Below are 23,075 nucleotides of genomic sequence, written 5' to 3'. Positions count from 1 at the left end.
ACCTAAATTGAAAAGGAGCTCCGTTCTGAAGGAGCCCAGTTCCAACTGAGCTCTGTTCTTACACCCATTTTCACCATTTGTTTTGCAGCTCAGATTCCAAGTGACACTCATGGGTGTCATTTTCACTCCCACGTCACTTTCTTTCCAGCAGTTTTCAGTGGTAGTAATTGCTGAAGGCATGCAAAACATACAGCAGGGTGGTGATGAAGGCAAAGAACTGAAAAAGATAAAGAAAGAGAGAATTGGTCAAGGATGCCCTTTGGGGTTTACCCTCACAGCAATCCTATGAAGTAGATCAGTGTTTCTCAAACTGTGGGTCAGGACCCACTAGGTGGGTCCCCATTCATTTCAATGTGTGTTTTGTTTTCAATATATTGATGCTATCATGGTATGTGATAGCATTTAATCATCAACTACTTGGGAGGGCTAGGAGGGTTCTTTATTTTAACTACATTTTTAAACATATACTTATTGTACTTATTGTAAACTTTTACTTAATTTGATTTTGTCATATGGGGGTGTAAAAATTTTTCCTGCTTGACAGTATCACTTCCAACCATGACATCACTTCCAGGTTCATGACATCACTTCTAATGGGTCCCAATAGATTGTCATTCTAAAACGTGGATCTCTGTGCTAAAATGTTTGAGAACCACTGAGATCATTATTACACCTACTCTACAGATGCATTTCATGGAGACTAAATGACAGCATCTTGGGACAACACAATGGGTTCATGCAGGAATGGGGTAACTTGAATAGGGACACATGATTCAAGTTCATCCAGTGGAGCACTTGAGCTCTTGAGACTGCTTAATACATGAGGCCTGATACAGAAAGTGGATGTATCAAAAGGAAGATGAAGTGCTGTTGGAGGGCTCCATTGAGAGAAAGCCTGAGGCCACTGGCCTCCGGAGGGAGCTTACCGTGGCTGCAGCATTTAGCTGATAGTAGCGAGGTATATGTTCTGCTGGCACTTCAGTCTCAGAACGGATTGTCGCGTTAGCCTGTAAGACGGCGGCGCTCAGGTAAAAGATTCCAGTGGCTCCATGGTACAGACTATCCTGGAAAAGGAAAGCATCCAATATGTGTCAAACCGATCCCTCCTACATGTCCTGCCACCATCAGAGGTGTAAGTGGCAGGAACATGGGAGAGAGCTTTCTCCCTAGCTGTGTGCAGAATGGGAATCTGCCTGCAATGCTTGATCCATGTGGCTTCTCCCCCTGCCCCCGCTTTATTTATCTGATGTCTGAATCCATATTGTTGAATATCTGAATTTAATTGTGTCCCTCTTGTTCAGGCAGCCCAATCCACCATAGCTCCCCATGCAGTGATGCAGTGGCAGGTACTGCAATATTATGCAGGGGAGTTTTAACATGCTAAGGCCTCCTCAGGGTAACCTAATGCAAGGGGAGTGCATTGCAGGAAACTGTGGTAATTGGATTTGGGACGTGAATTTTGACCTAGATGCACAGCTACATTAGATGTGCCACCGGTACCTATATAGTGTTTAATATCATCCACTTATAAGCAAGACTGCGTGTGTCCCATGGTTCCATGTTCAATCACAAAATCTGGGTTAGGATGCTGATTTCAGTATCCTGAGCATTTCAGCCTTTAATTTTTTTTAACAGTTTCTAGTCTTTTAAGCAACATAATGTGTGGCTTAGTAACATTTCAAAACACAGAGGGTGGGGCAAGCACACTTTGCAGTTGGAAAGCATTCTGCTCCCTGCACAGCTCTTTATCCTTCCTTGTGACTGACAGAAGAACAAATTTTGCAAATTAGCAAATACATTTTCTTAATTTCTACAATGTGTATAGATGGTAGAATGCCTCCTTAATGTGCCTTCCCCCTGCCCCCACTGTCTCCCCCCCCCCGCCCCCACCAGAACTCCCTGGGAGTTTGAAAACCGCAGATATAGGCACTTGTGTCAGGTTTGGGTTTTTTTTTCTCCTCAATTTGCCCATCCACAATTCATAACGTCTCAGATTCTGGTTTGTATGTGATGCACGATACTAAGCAGCTTTCCAGCTCCATCTGCTGGGCATTAATGGTTATTGCATCTTTTTGGTGGAACTAAGCTTTCCTGACAAGCTCATCTCTTCTTTATTCACCTTTATTTTCCCATTTTGTTTAATCTTTTTCTTTTTCTTTTTCAGACTTTTAATAAACTAATTATATTTTGACACTGGCCTATGTTCTGACTGATATTCCTGGCCCATGTTCATGGTTTCTTCAGTGGATTTTGTCATGTCTTGCTCTGCAGATTGAATTTGAATAGGAACCCTGGACTCAGTGTTCTCCCGAAGGGGGTGGGTTCCCAGGCAGCCCTCCTCTTCCTGGTCTCTTAGCCTGGAATGGTGGCAGCAGACACAAGCCACCAAGGTATTTAACCATTCAGCTGTTTGTCCAGTAAAGGGACAGTGGGAAGCGGAAGGGTGTGTGCATACACTAATCACTAGGCCAGGAGTCTCCAAACCCCAGCCAGGGGGCCAGATGCAGACCACAGCAAGCCTCTATCCAGCCCACTGCCAGCCTCTTGTCCAGCCTCTGGCCCACTTGACTGAACATGACCAGAGCTGTGCTCTGATTGCCTATGGAGGGTGTTCTGAGGGTCGGAGAGGCTGACTGAATGAGCCCACTCATTCATTTATTCATTCATCTAAGTTCCATCTCTAATTTATTTAAATTTTATTTTTTCCAGCCCTCGGCACTGCACCAGATATTTCATGTGGCCCTCTGTCCAAAAAGTTTGGAGACCCCTGCACTAAGCATTACTCCCCTTGGTCAGCCTGCTTTCATTTGGGAGTTTCCTTCCCTGACAGCTGGTTAAAACTCTAAATGGCAAGGAACCAAGATACCTGAAGGAACATCTTCCACCATAAGTCTGCCCATTCCCTAAGATTTTCAGGAAAGTTTCTCTAGTGGGTTCTGCTTGATTTGTAACAAAGGCATGCTTAATGGAAGAGTGTGCTTTATCTCCCCTTACCAGGATTCTCCAGGATTCAAAGTTTTTGTGGAAGCCAAACAGGTAGGACAGTAGAAGAAGCAAGGAGATGACAAATGAACTGATCGACACATACATGACCCATCCCTGCAGCAGTGGGAAGTACACTGTAGTAGCTGCCACAAGAATCCAAACCCAGCAGCCAAAGAACTACAAGAGGGACACAAAAATGAACAATAAGCATTATTGAACACACTTAAACCAGCCACAACCCACCTGTGTTCTGTATCTTGATGTAGATTTTAAGCATCCTAGACATGCAGTGTCTCCATGCAATATATGAAATATTTTTGTATTGGCAACCTTCAGTCTCGAAAGACTATGGTATCACGCTCTGAAAGGTGGTTCTGGCACAGCGTCTAGTGTGGCTGAAGAGGCCAATCCGGGAGTGACAATCCCTTCCACACTGGGAGCAAGTGCAGTCTGTCCCTGGTCTGTCTCCCTGGCTATGGGCCTTCCTTCTTTGCCTCTTTGCCTCAGACTGTTGGCCAAGTGTCTCTTCAAACTGGGAAAGGCCATGCTGCACAGCCTGCCTCCAAGTGGGCCGCTCAGAGGCCAGGGTTTCCCACTTGTTGAGGTCCACTCCTAAGGCCTTCAGATCCCTCTTGCAGATGTCCTTGTATCGCAGCTGTGGTCTACCTGTAGGGCACTTTCCTTGCACAAGTTCTCCATAGAGGAGATCCTTTGGGATCCGGCCATCATCCATTCTCACGACATGACCGAGCCAAAGCAGGTGTCTCTGTTTCAGCAGTGCATACATGCTAGGGATTCCAGCACATTCCAGGACTGTGTTGTTAGGAACTTTGTCCTGCCAGGTGATGCCGAGAATGCGTTGGAGGCAGCGCATGTGGAAAGTGTTCCTCTCCTGTTTCCTCTCCTGTTGTGAGCGGAGAGTCCATGACTCTGTGTCCTGAGTACACTGTGTCCTGAGTACACTTCTGTACTACAGCGAGTCATGAAATAACACAGTAGCAAAAAATACATTAAACCATCTGCCCAAGAACCACTGAAACATCTATCCCACATGGGACAGCTGTGTGCATAAATTGTAGTGAAAGTTATCCTACTGGAGAATACAGGCGTCCCCTGATATCCATGGGGCTAGGTTGCAACTGCCACTGGAAACCATGGATAGCAGCAAACCCTACAAAAAGTGCTTCCAAAAAACTGCATCACACAAATGACTTACAGCCCAATCCTGAGCTGCCCGGCGCACCCGGCTGCCACGGCACCGAAATGGTTACTGTGGTATCCTGCACACAACTGGGCAGCTGGCGATAGTTCCTCAGAAGAAGAAAACTTTTGTCCCCTTCCCCTGGATAAGGGAAATGGTCCTGCAATGGGGCTTCTTGACTCTGCATTGGCTATTTAGCCAGTGCAGAATCAAGAAGCCTTGTATCAGGCTATAAGGCCCAACACAGGACTCTGGATCTAGTGAAGCTGAACTCCACTAGTCCCGCCTGCTGCTGTCCTGCTCCCTCTCCCACCACACCTTCTCCCCACGCTCCACCTGCCCCAGAATGCCTCCTTCACACCTCCCCCTACTCTCTGACTTATTTCTCTACTGCCAGGTGCTTCACATGGAGCGCCTGGCAGTGGTTCACTGGCCACCAACAGGCACTGTTCCTATGGGGGTTCGCACTGGGCCAGCTGTATTGGGCCCTTGTTTGCCTGTGATTGCATCCTTCCTGTCACTGTCTCCTGTGTCTTACTGGCTCTTTGCTATCTGAAAATGATAACGGGAAGAAGGAAGCGTTCACGCGAAGTGGGTTGGAGGGTTGATATGTGTTGCATTGTTTTCAGCCCTCCAACTCACTTCCTGTGAATGCTTCTTTCTTCCTGTTAGCATTTGCAGATAGCAAAGAGACAGCGAGACACAGGAGACAGTAACAGGAAGACTGCGATCACAAGCAGATAAATCATTTGTAAGATGGGGGGGATTTTTGAACCACGGATAATTGAAACCGTGGATATAGGATCCATGGATACAAGGGAATGCCTGTATACATAAAACACCAGGGATTCTTCATATTTCTAGGATGGCATGGAAAATGTGAATGAATTGACAAAAAAATAGGGATGCATGTTTGTTTTTCAAACAAATGGAACCCAAAATTAAGGGAACCCCTTCAGTTTGGATCTATATGCTCCAAAATAAATGGAGTTGAGGAGTGAATGGTACAACTGGAATTTCATTTTTGAGCTCCATTCATTGTCCATTTTAGTTATTTTTCTTTTTAAAAAATTATCTTGCTTTATGTTGTTTTCACTGTTTGTGGCAGATGGCAGGCAACCAAATGCAAGTCACCTCTTAGCAGTGGCTTTTTTTTAAAAACTGCACAGGACACAGCGTCATTCCAGGACAGTGTGGGTTAAAAACAAAAACCACTGCTAGCATAGCATAGCATAGCATAGCACCTGCGGTTTTGCATGGCAGCACCCTTTTGAAATATATAATGAAAACAAATGGGGGAATGAATTAGAAGCACCTGAAGGGCCTGGAATGAAAGGAGATGAAGCCCAGAAAATAAACAGTGTTCTAAAATGGAACTTTTTAAGTATCCCCCTCCCCATTACCAAGAAGAAAATTTTACAGAAATAGACAGTGATTATCCCAGGCTGATAATTCACAGACAACAAATCTTTCATAGATCTACATTGACGTTACACATCTTGCTCCTACAACCACCAGCCATAAAACGTGGATTCGGTTACAATATATACAGAGCCAACCCAAGACCTCTTAGCACCTGAGGAGGCATGCCAAAAGCTGCCCCCCCTTACCTGGTGATGTGCCAGCCAGCCTCTGCTGCTCCTATTCCCTTACTTGGAAAAGGAAGATCAGGGGAATGCACTCACCTCTCCTCCTCCTTCCCTCCTTCCCTCCTTCCCTCTTTCTTTTCCAACCCAGGGAGTGGAACAGGAATGAAGGGGAAAGGGCAGACAGAAGTGCTTCACCGTCCCCCAAGGGATTGCTAGAGGTGCCTGCCTTGATTAGCCTCATGGACAGCTTGGCCCTGGCCATGAAATTCCACATTCAGGAGTTCATTCAACCACATTTGATAGCATCATATTACTCACATTTATCTTGACAGCGGAATGTAAACTGGTGTTCTGTGCAAGGCTCACAGTAAAAGGCGTGTATATTGGACAAAGTACAAGAAGCAAGACTGGAATGTGCAACTAACAGTTTGGTTGTTTGTTTGTTTTTAAATCTTGTTTGTTCTTCATATGTTCATGTGGTCCCAGCAGGGCTGGCCTGCCCACGAAGCTGACTGACAGCCCACTCCTATGCATGCCTACTCAGAAGTCAGTCCCATTAGATTAAATGGGGCTTGCTCCCTGGAAAGTGTGGCTAGGATTGGACTGTCAAGGAGTCCCTCTGAGTGGTGAGTCGCAAAGTGACCTGATGAGAGGTCACCTCATCCTGCCACTCCCCTCCAGATTCACTGCAGTTGATCACCTTCTCCACTGCTGCCCCCACAAGCAACGGCAATGGTGGAGTTGCAAGAAGCAGCAGCATCGCAATCCTGCTTTGATTCCTCGGTTTTGTGAGCAAACAAAAGAATCTTCCTCAGCTCCACTTCCTTCTCCTTCTTGCCCACAGAGCAAAGAGAGAGAAGAAGAAAGAGGCAGAGCCTCCCCCTTGCCTCCTTCCCCTTACCTGCTTCTTCCTGCTTACTCCATTCATCCAGTTTGCTTCAAATAAGGCTGGTGGGAATAAGCAAGAGAAGGCAGCACCAGAGCTACAGATAAGAGGAAGCTGGCAGGGCTCTAGACCAGCTTCACCTCCCTGCTGCTTCCCTAAGCAGGGAGGTGGGCATGGAGGAGGCAGCAGTACCATAGCTGAGGGGGTCACAGGGGTCATAGGACCCTGGGTGGTATTCTGCTGGGGAGCAGCAAAACCACCCCCACTGCAGCAGCCAGGGTCCTGCCCTCTGACTCACCCTGTGCCCCCTCCAAACACAACTGGAGCTATGCTCTGATCACATCAGGAGGGTTTTCTGAGGCCTTTGGGAGGTTTTAGAACTTCACTTCTGGTTTTCGGGGAAAACTGGAAGTGACCTTTTAAGATCTCAGAAGGCCTTCTGAGGCCTGGAAAGGCTTTCTCAGGCCTCAGGGTGCCTTCTTAGGCCTCCAGAAGGCCTTAGAACAGTGGTTCTCAACCTGAGGTATGTGTACCCCCAGAGGTATATGTCAAGACCTTTAGGGGTGCTTGAAAAGGAATATAATAATGGCGGGAAAGGGCAGGTCTGTATTAGAATGCCTTGTGGGTCTAATTTGAGGGGTACAATTTATGGAAATGGGCTGCCAAGGAGTACGCAAGTGAAAAAATGTTGGGAACCACTGCCTTAGAAGATCACCTCCAGTTTTTTGGCAAAACCAGAAGTGACATTTTAAGGCCTCAGAACACCCTCCAGAGCCGTGTTCGGAGGTGGCGCAGGGGAGGACCAGGTCACGGGGCAGCCTGGATGGTGTGTGGTTTTTGTTTTTGTATATTTTTCTTTTTATAAAAATATAAAGAAACCAGCAGGGATGACAAATCTGCCCCACTCAGGTAGATCTGCTGAGGTTGTTCCGGAGGCCAGATCACCTTATGTTGATCACTTTCTAAGCAACCTTGAAATATTAGAGTTTGCCCGTCCGTCCAACAACAGCAAGAAAATCTTACAACCAAAAGAATCTCGAATGTCAACAAAAGCTATGTGCACAAAAAACACTCAAAAACCGGTGTGCTTTCATCCCAAGGCTCTGCTGTAAGGCATTACAAACTCTTTAAAAAGTACAAACACTTTGTACAGACAATTATAAAAATTAAAACCCACCCCATTCATTCAAGCACAGGGTGGAGCAGAAACAGGTACATTCGCATTAAGGGAGTGCTAGCCCAAGGATTTTTGCTGCCAGAGGCAAATTAAAATCCTCCTTTCCCCCCACCTTGCAGGGCTGCCTTTGTGCCTTATTGTATTCTGAGCAGTACAACCATAGGACATTAAATTATCATGCATTGACCAGGATAGTCATTTCATTTTCATTTTTATTTTTAGGAATTTAATGATCACTATACTAGTCCCCTTACCGGTCATGCTGAACCTTCCTTATTTTCAATCAGTTGGGAACATTCACCACAGCATCCTCTCAACGGAAAAAACAAGACCGCCAAAAGGATAATGGTTTGCCAGGGACAAAGAATAGAGACTGCCCACGGTACCCTCTTAGGAGTGCTCAAAGTATCCTGGGGGAGGGAGTCCATGATGCCTCTGTACCCAATACAAAACTCTTTTCCACAAAAGTCCACACTCTACCGCCTACACTCGGATGGTTTCTTGAATTTTATTTATTTATTTATTTCCATGTACAGTCATATACAGTACTACATTTCTGCCCAAAACCAGATCACACCCCAGAGATCACACTATCTCTTTACAGCTCTGCAGCAGCAAAACAGGATGAAGTCGTGATTTTCCCATGCCTCACTTCCTCTGGTCCCATTGCCCACCCCCTCCTTGGCTGCCATAGAGTCCTGCTTTGGAGAGAGGGGTAAGCAATGGAACAGAGGGAAAGCTGCTGCTGCTGACTGGACCAAGGGACATACATGCCCCTAGGCCCTAGGGGACCAGTGTGGGTTGAAGACTCCTTCATCCCTGAGATAGGGAGTGTCGTCTCATGTCTGATATAGTGCATCAGTCCCCCATAATTAGAGCTGTGTGGAAGAATCCATAAATAAGCCAGTGCAGGGAGTAGGGTGGACACACACTGTACATTGGGCAACTCTCAGGTAATTATGCCATAAGAGGAACCCTAGTAGCTGAGCAGCTTGTCATGTATATGAACAGTTGAGGCCTAGGTTAGCATGTGAAGCCTGAACCAAACTAAGCCAGTAATGGAGAAGTGGCTAGCAGTTCCTAGCTGCAAGAATGTGAGTAAACAAACAAAAAGATTGTTGTCTCTCCTTTGCTGGCCAGAAGGGACAGACGACAAGAATTACAACCTATTGGAATGTTTAACACCTCAGTAGACTGAGTGGCGCCAGAATGGAATGCAGCTATGGATCTCCAGTTGGGAGGGGTAAGAACTAGGAGGGCGAGCAACTAGACCCACTCCAAGAAGGTTCTGTCCTCAGAAGTTTCTGATTGGACAGTCTAAATAAGTACGAAGTCACCTCAGTACTATTAGCATAAGAAGTATAATAATGAGTGCCCCAAGGGGTGTGTCCGGTTCTTCTTGGGCAGAGTTTTTGGGTGCAACATCCTGCACGTCATGAGCTCCATTGTCCACCATGGGCATCTGGCCTCACAGGTAGCCTGGAGCTAAGAGATCTACAAGAGAAGCTGACCCAGGTGAGAGTTAGGTATTAATAGAGATAGCCAGCTAGCTTTATTATTTTATTGCTGATATGTTTCCTAGATGTTTATGCCTCCTGCATTTGCTGCCTTATGTAACCTTATGTACTTAATAAACTAAAATCTCTTTTACCAAGTTGTTTCATTGTCTTTTGGGGACAAAGGTTCAGAATCCTGCCTAGCCATTCAGCAAGCTACCAAGTGCTCATTGAGGTCTAGTAACTTGAGGACTGAAGCCTTAATTGGAGAAAGAGCTCAGTGCCTGCAAGGGATAGAGTTAAGCCTAGAGGGTCTCAGTGTCCCTGGACTGAGGCACTGGCACATACAGGGTGGTGGCAGTACTACTAAGCAGAGGGGTCTTGAGGGCTTTAGAGTTCGACAACCAAGAACTCTGAGCACCCCAAACTCCCCTAAGTTTACGACACAGCTGAGTAATGATTACTCAGCATAATCATTAATCTAAGCCCACAACCCAAGTATAAAGGACATTTGTGTTCTCCACCCGCTGTCGGCTTGGACATTTAACCTCCATCTTTGTGTTACATGCAAGCTTCAGAGCTATTTACGGATTCCTCGGCAATCATATTTCATTTCTCCCAGCCCTGTTACTAAGGCAACACATTCTGTCATACTTTTTGAGACTGATTCCCTTCTTGGCTTTCCCCACCCATTCTCCCTCCCTTCCTGGCCTCCTTGGCGCTCTTTCAGATTTCTACCCAAGAGAAGCTTATAATTTGTCTTTTCCTTTTTTTAGTCAAGCTTTTTTTTAATTCAAGCATCTTAAATAAACACTCAAAAGTAATCATTAAAGGATGAACAAGTAAATTAATATTTTCCTCAAAAAAAAATTGGCACAAATTTTAGTTTTCTTCAACTTTCTGAACAATGAATGTGTTTGTTGAACAAATTTATTGAACAAATCAATATGAATAGTTATTATTGTTTACATTTCTAGTGCACCCTTCCTCCATACATGGAAGTGGATTATCCTGTTTTATCTTCACAAGAACTATGTGAGATAGTCTGAGCTTAGAGAGAATGACCCAAGGAGTTCCACTGTTGACCAGGGCTTTGACTTCTGATCTTCCCAGCCAAAGTCCACCACTTAAAACACTCTAACAGCTGTGGTTATTACCTATATTAAACAATGGGTGAACACTATTCAGATGTAACACTATTAGAGTGGTGGGGCCACTCTAGAAAGGATTTCATGTACCAGCTCTGAGGGGAAAATAGTTCTCATGTTTAAAGGGAATTTGGCTGTGCACAGCATTGATTGGCTGGTTCTCTATGAGGTTACCAAGAAACTGCCCTCCCAATCTCCAGAACTGTTTTGCGCCTTTAAACAAAAAATTAATAAGGGATGAATGGATGAATGAAAAAACACATCAAAGTTCATACTGTGATGTATATGCAGCAGTCTTTCCCACTCTTACTTGGAGAGGCTAACAACTGAACCCAAGATCTACATGCAAAGGAGGCACTCTACCACGGAGTGATAGTAGAGGAGCGATTTTCAATGCTTTTCTTCTCATGACACACAGACCTCTATGGTCTTCACCTTTTGTGATGTCACTTCTGACTTCCAGGAGACTCTTCTTTGTTCTGTGGCTCTGTTTCTAGGAAACTATCTGTAGTGACGAATTATCTAACCCTCCACCAGCTCTGAGCTGCAGAACCCAGAAGAATTTTCAGCAATTTTCAGTGCTGTGCTCCAAATTCCTGTGGCACACCTGCAGACCTTTTGTAGCACACCAGTTGAAAATTGCTTTAGCAGAGCTACCGCTCTAGCAATAGAACTGAAATGACTACAGTAATAAAACAACAATATACAAATAGTTGGATGAGTGATTAGTGATTAGCCCTCTATTTTGATTAGTGATTAGTCCTCTATTTTGCTCTAGAAAAAGGTACTTTATGTGAGAAAATGCTAGAACTACATAAAGGTGTGATGAGCTGGGGTTATTCTGCTTACAGCATTATAGCCTCCCTGAACCTATTACTCTATGCAGTGGTGGTGTGAGTGTTTGGGGTCCCTGAGGTCAAAGCTTTGCTTTGGAAAGTGCGAGCACTCTCAGGAACCAACCCAGGGACCAGGCAGTGAACAGGTGACAGCCCTCCCTCACCATCACTTATAATCAGTCACTTAGTCACAGGTTGTGGGATGAAGGAGGACTTGGTCTGCTGCTATCACCTATTCTTTACCACCTCCTGGTAAGCCCTTCCATTGGGACTTGGGCACCTGCCTGGCTTACTGGGCACTGGTGGGGAGCCATGGAAGCAGAATGTGTAAAATGGCACCAGGGGAAAAAGATGATCCACTGCCACCTCTGTTCTCCCATTGCCTCCTGGTAAGCCAGCCAGAGGCCCAGCACCCAATGGGGAGGTTTAGTAAGAAGCAATCAACAAGTTTACTAGGAAGCAGGCAGCAGCCACAGCTGGTCCTTTTATTCCCCGCACAATTTAACAATAACGCATTGTCATGGATATATAACATCCAGGAATTGTAAAATGGTAGTAGAGAAAGAAGAAAACAAGTGATTTGTTTCTGCCGCTCCACAATGGCCTGATCAGCATCCCCAGGGCTCATCCAGCAGTGGTGGGGAGCAGTGGCAAGCATGGGCTTTCATTGTCTCAGGGGTTGCCCAGTCACAGAGGGGGAGTCTTGTGTGGACATGGGACCTAGCATAGGCCCCACCAGGCCCAAATGTAGAGACCCCCCTGCTTGTATGTATCTGCAATCCTAGGATGCAATCTGACCTAAAATGAGCCCTGCTGGAAGAGACTAAAGGTTCATTCAATCCAGCACGGTAGTTTCAAGAGAGTGCAATCAGATGCTTCTGGGAAACCCAAAAAGCACATGTGGGCATATGTGGACATAAAGGACATGAAGGCAAAAGTCCTGTCTTCTCATGTGTCCCTCAGCAACTGATTTTGACAGGTTCACTTCTGCTGATACCAAGCGAAACAAGCGCATCGGTAAAGCAGCTACCACGTTTTCCAGACTCACAAAGAGAGTCTGGTCCAACAAGAAGCTGACAGAACATACCAAGATCCAGGTCTACAGAGCTTGCGTCCTGAGTACACTTCTGTACTGCAGCAAGTCATGGACTCTTCACTCACAACAGGAGAGGAAACTGAACGCTTTCCACATGCGCTGCCTCTGACGCATTCTGGCATCACCTGGCAGGACAAAGTTCCAAACAACACAGTCCTGGAACGAGGTGGAATCCCTAGCATGTATGCACTGCTGAAACAGAGACACCTGCGTTGGCTCGGTCATGTCGTGAGAATGGATGATGGCCGGATCCCAAAGGATCTCCTCTATGGAGAACTCGTGCAAGGAAAGCGCCCTACAGGTAGACCACAGCTGCAATACAAGGACATCTGCAAGAGGGATCTGAAGGCCTTAGGAGTGGACCTCAACAGGTGGGAAACCCTGGCCTCTGAGCGGCCCGCTTGGAGGCAGGCTGTGCAGCATGGCCTTTCCCAGTTTGAAGAGACACTTGGCCAACAGTCTGAGGCTAAGAGGCAAAGAAGGAAGGCCCATAGCCAGGGAGACAGACCAGGGACAGACTGCACTTGCTCCCAGTGTGGAAGGGATTGTCACTCCCGGATTGGCCTTTTCAGCCACACTAGACGCTGTTCCAGAACCACCTTTCAGAGCGCGATACCATAGTCTTTCGAGACTGAAGGTTGCCAACATGACAACATGAACTTCTGCTGAACATTAAAACTTATTAAGCTACCTGCCTAATAGATGTTGATAGACCCCTCCTACATAAATTTGTCTAGTGGCTTTTTAGAGCCATCAAAGCCAGGGCTTATCCTACAACAGGAAGAACATGCAGAGGATCTGTTCTCTCAGTTTATTATGTTTAAAAACCAGGTTTCTAACCCCTCAGGCTACGAAGATGAGCTTGGATGTGTGTGTGGGCATGGCTTGGCAACTTCTCAGAAGGGCACGTGCCAGGATCAGCCAGGTGCCAAAGCAGAAGCCTACTAGGCTCCCTTGTGATGAGCCACTCAAGGCTGCAGAAAGAGTCAAAGAAGAAGGGGGCAAAGGCCAGCATTACTGTTCGCTGTTCCATTATAGCTGCATGACACAACCACTAGCAGCCAATAGATCACTGGTGTCGCTGGGGGTGCAGGCCACACCGGGTGACGCGCTGGGGAGGGGTGACGCACCCTGGGGGGTGACACGCCAAAACTGCTGCATTAGGAGCTACCATGTCGTGCTATACACCGTTGGACGCGGAATGCCCCACGGAGTGCAATGCAAAAAACAGAATTGAAATAGCTCCTTTCCTTCAAAAGTTATGGCCAAAATACTGGAAAGAAAAAAATGAATGGATACCTATGGAAAGTGAAAGTGAGCCTTATTGCGTGTTTATTCGCGAGTAGGCATACTTGCCATAGTCCGTCAGAAAGGGCAGGCTGAGAGGAATCCAACAACACCAGAATGGTCCCAATCCAATAAATGCAGCCCCCAAAAACACCCGAGGAAGTCCCTGCCTCCCTCCCAGCTGCATCTATTGAGCCCGAAACGAAGCCGAAGCCACGTGGCTGAGTTTTCTCGCAGGTAGGTGAACTTGCCTTAGTCCATTGGAAAGGGCAGGCAGAGAGTACTCCAAACAATATCAGAATGGTCCTGATCCAATGAATGCAGCCCCCAAAAACACCTGAGAAGGAGGTCCCTGCCACCCAGCTGCCCTATTGAGCCCTATGGAAAGCAAACTCAGCCACATGGTCGAGTTTACTCATGAGTAGGCAGACGTGCCTTGGCTGGTGGTCAGGCCAGGCAAAGGGGAATGTGAGGACACCAGAAGGGTCCCAATCTAATGGAGCTGGAGTGCAACAAATGCTCCAGAAGGCAGCCCCCCCCCAAAAAAAAGGACAAAAAAAGAGACTTGCATGGTAAGGGGAAAGTTTTCTATTTTGCACTTGCAAAGCCAGGAGGGTCTTTATCTTGATGTGCCTGAAATAGAAGAACTTTAAACTGGGCACTGGGGAGGGCTGGAAATCTCACTGATTTCTTTTTGGAGGGGTTGTTATTGCAGGCAGACTACAGAGTAAGCTCCATTGACCACTATGGGAGCTACTTCTGAGTAGACACGCATAGGATTGGGCTCACGGGCTGCAATCCTACCCACGCTTTCCTGAGAATACGCCCCATTGACCACAATAGGACTTACTTCAGAGTGGATTCACTTGGTGGAACAGGACTGGCTCCCCCTTATTTAATTATTTCTTTTATTTTAATTTAATTATTTATAATTATTTATTTTAATTTGCTTGATGATGTCACTTCTGGCCATGACATCACTTCCAATGGGTCCTGGACAGATTGTCATTCTAAAAAGTGGGTCCCAGTGCTAAAAGTTTGAGAACTGCTCCAATAAGGTGTTAGAAAGTTGCCACGGGGTGTGTGTGTGAGAGAGAGACTTTACAAGTTTTCAAAATCACTAAAATCAGAATTTGGAGGAATAATACCATCATGTTATATATCAATCAATGTGTAATTTCATGCAGAAGGCGATGAAACAAACCACATTGAAATATCTGTGTTTTAACAAAAGGTACAGCCAAAAAACCAGTGGGGGTGGGGTGATGGTACATCACCATGCCCACCACCTGGGGCGTTGCCCCGCCCACTGCATGGGGTGACACCCAGGCCTCCCGCACTGGGTGACGCGAATCCTAGTGACACCACTGCAATAGATTCCTCCTGATTCTCTAGAACACCTCCAGGAGTAGGGATCTGAGCCCAGGACTTCCTGCCCAAATCTGGCATCCTCTGCACTGCATGACACTGACTTTCCTTTTGCAAGTAAATAGCTGCATTAGCAAAAGGCATTTATTGCCCAGTAAAAACATCTGCTTCTCAGAAACTAAGAATGAGTTAAAAAGCAATTGTTCTTGAAAATAAGGAAAATCCATCTGTATCTTAATGCAACCAAAACTAAATGGATATAGTTGAGTGAAAATCTTCAACATCTTACATTAAGCAGAGTTCAAAACATATGCTCCTATTTCTATTACCAAGCTTACTTTATTGATTATTAGAATATTGTGTTTGCAGTCCTAATTCTTGTATCAACTGTCTGCAGTTTAAACCAAAGTGGTTTGTTCAAATATATTTCAAGCAAAAAAAAAAAAAATTCATCTCAGAATGTATCTCACAGAAAGGACTATTTTAGAGGAGGATGCTAAGCCTTATTTTAACACAATTTGATACTGGCAAAAACACTTCTAATTCAAGCAGTTGTATATTCTGCTCTATTTCTGTTAAGCAGAAAAATTCCTGAGGAATTTATATGATATTCTTCTTGCAGTTTCAATAATGGGGCTGAGATAATGATTTACTAATAGTAATTCAGCTTGGCACAAGCCACAAATAATGGAATTAGGTTGGGTTTCTGCTCTTAGGTGTGTCTCTGAGCAGCCCTCGGCAAGATCAACAGTTTTCTCTGGGCAAGATCAACAGTTTTCTTAGAAAAAATATTTTGAAAATCTATCTCAAAGTTGACTTTATATTCCCAGATTGCTCCTTATAAAATGCAAGCTTCTTCCTTTCACTTACAAGATTTGATAGCAGATGGTACCAAATCTGCTTAAGGCACACTTCTATCTAACCATTTAGGGCCCAATCCTATCCAACTTTCTAACACAGGTGCAGCCGCAATGCAGCCCTGAGGTAAGAGACCAAACATTCCCATACCTTGAGGAGGCCTCAGTGACTGCCTTCCTACCAAAAGATGTAGCACAGGGGTGCTCAAACTTTCAACTTTAGGGATCCTGGACCTTTAAAATTGTGTAGGAGAGATAATTTCAGCAGATGCAGCTTGTCATCTGTGGGATGACAAGTTGCACCTGCTGAAATTCTCTCTTCTATACACTTGTTAAAGGTCCAGCATCCCTAAAGTTGAAAGTTTGAGCACCCCTGATGTAGCACATGCCCCATTGGCACCACTACACTGGCCCTGGAAAACTGGATAGGATTGGGCCCTTAGTTTGCAGTCTTGGCTTTGTTTATGTCAATTAATTGTGTGCATATTTGCAAAGGCCAGATTCCCCCATTCCTGTCCTGGTGACTGCAGTCTCGTGATTTGTGTTTGTGCAGAGCAGTATCATGGACCAGATCCACAGACAGAGCTTTCATATCACCATGCAGAAGAGGCAATCAGGAAGTTGGGGAAAGCACAGGTTGTAAAGAGTAGTGTTATCAGTTTGTTATTGGTTTAAGTCATGGTTCCCAAACTACTCAGCTTATGAGAGCTCATGTGATTCTCACACCATTTTGTATGAGATGTCATACAATGGCACCACCAAAAGTGGGCGCCATAGAAAAAGGGCATTGTGACTGCGGTCAGCTTGGGAACCACTGGGTTTGAACCAGTTATGTATTATTGATACTGCTCATTATAAATTATTTACTGAATTATCTCTTTATTGTTTGCATTACGTTTGTGTTTGTTCTTGCCTTTTTTTAAAAAAAATCCTACTTTGTTATTGTTTTTGCTTGCTGTTAGCCACATTGGGGTTCTTCAGGAAGAAAAATTGGGGTACACACAGTAAATGAGGTGAAAATTTAGAAAAATAATGGCAGAAAGGGGGGGGGCTCTGGTCATTATATTTAAAGGCTATCTCTCTGCATTTTTACAAACACTGCCTTAGAAACAGACTAGGTAGAAGTCTTTGAGATCATGAGAATGTGCCAAGTTCCATGCAATCTACTCTGGATGTTATTTCCTGCATACCATTCTTTAGTCCCACTACAATCAAATACATTCTTTTCCAAGGTGTTTCCAGATCGCCCCAGAGCTACCATTTCAGGGTCAAGAAAGAAAGAAAAATCAGACACTGAATTTTTCATATCCAGTATCAGGTACATTGGCACTTTGGATGACTCAGAGATTTGCTCCCATTTCCACTCAGCAGATGAGCAAGTATCACTTGCAAGGGAGGGACCCATCCACCCTTGAGAGGCAATCAGACAGGTTCTTGGGGGTGGGGAAGGGAGACAAAAGCTAGCTTACCTTTAAAACAAAAAAAAACTAGAATTCAGTGCAGAAGTTGAAACGCCCTTCTTAAGTCTTGATAGGACTTATAACCTTTCCCAGCAGATGTTCTTCCTTGAAGGAAGGTTGCCCCTTTTTAATAAATTCAGCAAAATATGGACATATAAGTATTTTGAGTATAAATGTGACTTTTTAAAAAGCAGGTGTCCCACTAGAAGCATCTGGGGAGAGGCAAGACTGATGACTGAAGACTTTGCATTAGCTGTTAGTCACTCATTGCAAAGAGGGAAGGAAGTTGAGAGTGAAATGTGTTCTAATAGTATATATATATATATATATATATATATATATATATATATATATCTATATCTATATCTATATCTATATCTATATCTATTCACCCTGCATACAATAGGGTAATTTGTTGCAAGCTGAGCTCCAGCAGGGAAATACTGGCCATACATGGCAAGAGTCAGGGTGACAGGTGCCCAGGAGCACAGACAGCTCACAGGGGAGAGATGGTTGCAAGATCACATGGGATGGCAGACAAATAAACAAGCACTGTTACTCCAGCAATAAACTGAATGGAGCCAATTGCCAGTTTCACTAGTCCTGCAGCAAGGAGGGTGGCTCAAATGCCATCACCTCAGAGGAAACATGCATGGTTTAAAATTTGTTGGCAACCTTCAGTCTTGAGAGACTATGGTATCACGCTCTGAAAGGTGGTTTTGGAACATCGTCTAGTGTGGCTGAAAAGGCCAATTCGGGAGTGACAATCCCTTCCACACTGGGAGCAAGTGCAGTCTGTCCCTGGTCTGTCTCCCTGGCTATGGGCCTTCCTTCTTTGCCTCTTAGCCTCAGACTGTTGGCCAAGTGTCTCTTCAAACTGGGAAAGGCGATGCTGCACAGCCTGCCTCCAAGCGGGCTGCTCAGAGGCCAGGGTTTCCCACTTGTTGAGGTCCACTCCTAAGGCCTTCAGATCCCTCTTGCAGATGTCCTTGTATCGCCAGCCGTATTCCTAAGTCACTGGCTCAAGCAAAGATTGTTACCTTCCTCTTGCTAACAGAGGTGTCCTCTCCCCCCCCCCCCCCAATAGAGCAGCAATTTTCAACTTTTCCTCTCATGGCATACTGAGAAGGCACTAAAATTTTCAAAGTGCACATCGGTTTTTTTGACAAGGCATGAGGCTGCTGGCACAGGGATCTCTACTAATATACCCTCCCCCAAACTCCTGCAGCACACCTGCAGACTATTTGCAGAACACCCATGTGCCACGGAACAGTGGTTGAAACCATAGATGGTTTCCCATGTTTTCCCAACGTGGTTTCAAATCCCCACCCCACCACTGGGTAATCTTGGGACAGTCACCATTCCTCAACCTAACCTGCAAGGTACAGCGTTCAAAAAGGTCTGCGGGAAAACAGCAACACCCCCCTGCAAGTGAGTCTCTACGTTTTTTGTGCCTGTTAGCAGCCATTGCTCCCTTGCTACCTCCATTGCATCTTTTCCAGGTGGAAAAAAACACTGCCCAAGCTCTTGGACATGCTAGCCATATGAGGTGAGGAAAGTGCATCCGTCTTATCACAGAGGGTGAGAGTTCTCTCTGATCAACATCATTGGTCATTTCCTCCAACCAGCTCAGTTTGTGACAACAGCTGTTTTTTGCTGCATCACATAACTCATGAAACGCGCCCTGCCCTTGTCCCAGGCAAAGTCTGACTACATTAAATTCCATGCATCATATAACTCCCTGATTAGAGTCTAGTAACAACTTTGCTGTGCTGTGTTTTCAAAATTGTTATTGTGGCTATGACTTCTTGCAAGGTCTCAAAGTGCAACCATGACTATCACATGCCATGGATAATTATTGCCACAACATGTAGTGATTACTCCTGATTTAGATGTTGTGCATTTTTTTTTTAGATTAGAGATATTCATGAAAGACACGCCTAGGCCACAGTGAGCCAAATGGAGTGTCCATGACTGTCACCTTCCGACAGTCAGAGGTCTACTGCCTCTAATCATGGAGGTTCTATTTGCCTTGTTTTCATCTGAAGTCCTGGCCCCAGCTGAGTTGACACACTTAGAGATGGTCTGCAGCCTTGGGTGGAGGGGCAGTGATGCCACTGAGTTCCAAAAGAAATATTCTGAACGAATAGTTGTCCCCACTGTGAGATAAACTGAAGGCATGCATAGGCCAAAACACTAAGCACATTAACATGGCAGGAAATTGTTTTGAAATCAATGGATTTTTCTCCAAATAATTGTGTGGGGTTTTTTTGTTTGTTTTTTACTTTGCACGTGAAGTTTTTGTGTTCTCTTGGTAGGCCATTGCAAAATAGACCTTCCTGCTCTTTCCTTATAAAGTGGGGACCTCCAGTTCTCTAATAAATTCTGCCTCTGTGGTGCAATCTTGATAAAGGGCACAATCCTAACTAGGTCTACCCAGAAGTAAGTCCTATTTTGTTCGATGGGGCTTACTCTCAGGAAAGTGTGGTTAGGATTGCCTAAGTCACTCAGCACCATCCACACTGCAACCAGCCACAAAAGTGATCCAATCAAGCTACCGTTGTTTCCCAGCTTAGTTGTTGGCAAAATAATCAGTAAGATCTTCAGATAGTTCTACAGAAGTAGAACATGTTGCTATATCTTCATAGCCATCAGCCTCCAGGAGATGAATAATTACAGATGGGAGAGACATGGTTTGCCAGCCTTGATAAACCCGTTTAAATATACTCAGTTGTACTGTTAATGGCAATGGGCCACTACTGTATGCCTGGTAGATTACTAGATAATGGTCCGGGATGGTCAGTTAATAGTTCGCCAGTGGGAGCTAGGAGATGTGTGTGTTGGCATGCACAAGAGAGAGCTTTTAGGTGATGTTAGCTAAGAACTAACAGCACCATCCTATGCATGTCAACTCAGCAATAAGTCTTGTTGCGTTCAGTGGGGCTTACTCCCAGAAAACATGCATAGAATTGCATCCTATGTTAGCTAAGAACTGAGGATTGCTCTCTGGAGATCCATCTTGTAGGCATGCCTGTTTGCCTTCACTTACACACAACTTGTACATAAAGACACATTGAATGTCCAGTTATCACTCCTGCAAACAAAGTGGTATTGCCTCCGGAACACCTCACTACATATGTGAAGAAAGGAAGAGCTCATGGCACTACCATAACCTCTGTGAGAGCTCCAGTCCATATTGTTATATTTGTGAAGGTGGCTCTCCCTGCTCTCCTGTTCCCTGGGAGACAAGAGGCACACAGTGGAGAAAAGAGGACAGGTGCCCTGCTCTGTAACTAATGAAGGGATCTATGGATTGGCAATGCTGCATATATTAACTGATCCAGATTGGTTCCCACTGGCATGTCTGCTTCTAGGAATATATTGACACAGCTTGCCTGATCCATATAGCTTTCGGGGTGTTATGGTTTTCCTGCTTCCTGTTCTGAGGTTCCCTCTTTGACTTCCAGATGGCCCATTATTGGAGCTTTTTCCTTTCAGGATTCATCAAGCAGATTGCAACTACTATATATGGTTTGTCAAACATGAACAGATATTTCAAAAGCTTGAAGTATTTGGCAACACTGTGAAGTGCTAACAGTATTCCCCAGCCTTGCGTCCCCCACCCTGGCTATCAATCTTGGTGTTAGTTGCAGAGTTTTAGATTAGATTCACACATCAAATTGCATGCAGGTAAATTTTTTGTGGTCATCAGTGCATTGAGCTCAGGAAGGTATCACATTTTCACCCTGATCCGGATCTTGGTGCCTACACTTAGTAGTTATGCCAGAACATGGATATGGGTATGCATTCAGGTGCATATCCCATTAAAAGCAATGCAGCATAGATAGATGGCATCAACACATGTATAAGAATTAGGGTTCCTGATCCAGCAACGCTCCCGACCTGCAAGGCTTTTCTTAGCTGGATGAGGGCATTTGTGTGAGATGTGCATTTGACAAATGTGTGTTGAGCTGTATGTATCATGCAGCTACACTTCTACGCTGGAATTGACTACACTTCTTGTTTGTGTTTAGTGTGCAATGTGTGAAGTGATCCTTAGAATGTAAGACTTTTTGGAATAACTATAATAAAATAACATTTAAGAAAGTTTAACTTACCAGCTCTGGTAGAATCAAGGCATACGGTAATGTTCTAAAAACATCTAGTCCAGAAGGTATATTTTCAGGGACTGGTCCTGAAGTTTTGGTATCCATTTCTACACAGTCTAAATGGCTAGAAGCTCCAGCTCCACCACACTTGGTGATCTCTGCAGCACTGTTGGCATGTGAAGCTTAAAATAGTATCCACTGACACACCCATGTGGACGTCAAAGGTGAAACTAGTTCCAGCTTGGCAGGTAGCTCCTCCATTCATCACCGAAGAATCATCAGCTATGCTAAGGCTAATAAAAGCCATCAAAAAGGGATCTGGGATCAGGTGCATTACAGGAAATATGCGTACTGTATGTAAAGGATGTTCTGGTTGCAAAGAGTCTGTGTACTTCAGGGCTTGCCATAAAGGTCCTTATACTGGGCCATGAGTCTTCTAAAGACCGAAGAAAAAATTCTTGCCATCACAACTGGAGAGAGAAGTGCTTTTAACAGTTTATGCTCAAAGGCCGGACATTTTTAGAAAACAGAATATTTTGATCCAAAAATAGTTCAGGCTAATTCATCTTGTGAGTTTAAAGCTAGCTTAAAGATGTTAGGTATCTGAACATTACACGGTTGAGGTTTATTTAGCTTTAAATAAATGTATTGTCTATTATGAATTATTGTTGTTAATAAGGGCATTTATGTATTGCTTTTCAACCAAAAGTCATTTGCAAAGCAGTTAACACAGCAAATAAATGGTTCCCTGTCTGCAAAAATCTTACAGTTTAAATGAAAAATAAATGAACAAGTGAGCCACTTTGCAGCAAGTCACACTCAATTAGTAAAAGAAAGTTTCTTGGTCACCCCATCTGGCTAAAAGGATATAAAATGGTGTCCTTAAGTTTTCTCTTTGTGGTTACTAGTGCCATGTGCCTGGGGGGCAGGAGGGATTTTAGTTGAGCCCCAGCATGGGAGCTAAGGCTTCAACGTACTCTCCCTGAACTGCTTTTGGATTTAAATAAAATGGGCATTATGAATCTGAAACACACAGAACTCTCACATGACATGATGTTTTGTTTGGCTCAGAGCTTCATGGCTGAGTGGAAATTGATGCTCTCACTGGTCCAGCACACTAATGAGTACACCATAGATCAGGGCTCATGTAGCAGCCCAACAACTGCATCATTTTCTAAACTAGTGATGGGACGGACGGCTAACATAGGAGAACAAGGAAAAGAATAGCTGTCACTGCAACAAGTTCCCTGGTCTCTAGGGTAACCAGAATCAAAGTGGAACAGAGTGCCTATACCTTTAACCATAGTATAGAAGAGGGAATTTTGGCAGGTGCAGCTCAACATGGAAAGGTTTAAGAAGCTGCACCTGCCAATATTCCCTCTTCTATACAGTGTTTAAAGGTATAGACGCTCTGTCCCACTTTGCATCTGATAACTCTACTAGTCTTTTTGGTGCAAAGATCAGTGCAAGGGTTTTGCCTAGAGGCAAGTACAGGCATGTCCCAGTATCCATGAGGGTTCTATTCTAGAATCCCCACTGATAGCAGGGATGGGCGAGTTAGCCGTGGCTTGACTAGAGTC

General features: G+C 44.8%; 1 protein-coding gene across 1 annotated transcript; it reads right to left on the bottom strand.

The window, feature by feature from the left end:
• Positions 1–154: 154 nt before the first annotated feature.
• MALL (mal, T cell differentiation protein like) lies at positions 155–21,600 on the bottom strand. Its single transcript, XM_066611859.1, has 4 exons — positions 21,505–21,600; positions 2,995–3,162; positions 927–1,064; positions 155–217 (listed from the first exon to the last, which is right to left on the bottom strand). The coding sequence occupies exons 1-4, from the start codon at positions 21,598–21,600 to the stop codon at positions 155–157; spliced, it is 465 nt and encodes a 154-aa protein (XP_066467956.1).
• Between the last annotated feature and the right edge of the window lie 1,475 nt (positions 21,601–23,075).

The sequence above is a fragment of the Tiliqua scincoides genome, chromosome 1 (genome assembly GCF_035046505.1).
Source record: "Tiliqua scincoides isolate rTilSci1 chromosome 1, rTilSci1.hap2, whole genome shotgun sequence".
Lineage (NCBI taxonomy): Eukaryota > Metazoa > Chordata > Lepidosauria > Squamata > Scincidae > Tiliqua > Tiliqua scincoides.
The sequence above is the reverse complement of the archived record's forward strand: the minus strand, read 5'-3'. Positions and strand labels throughout refer to the sequence as shown.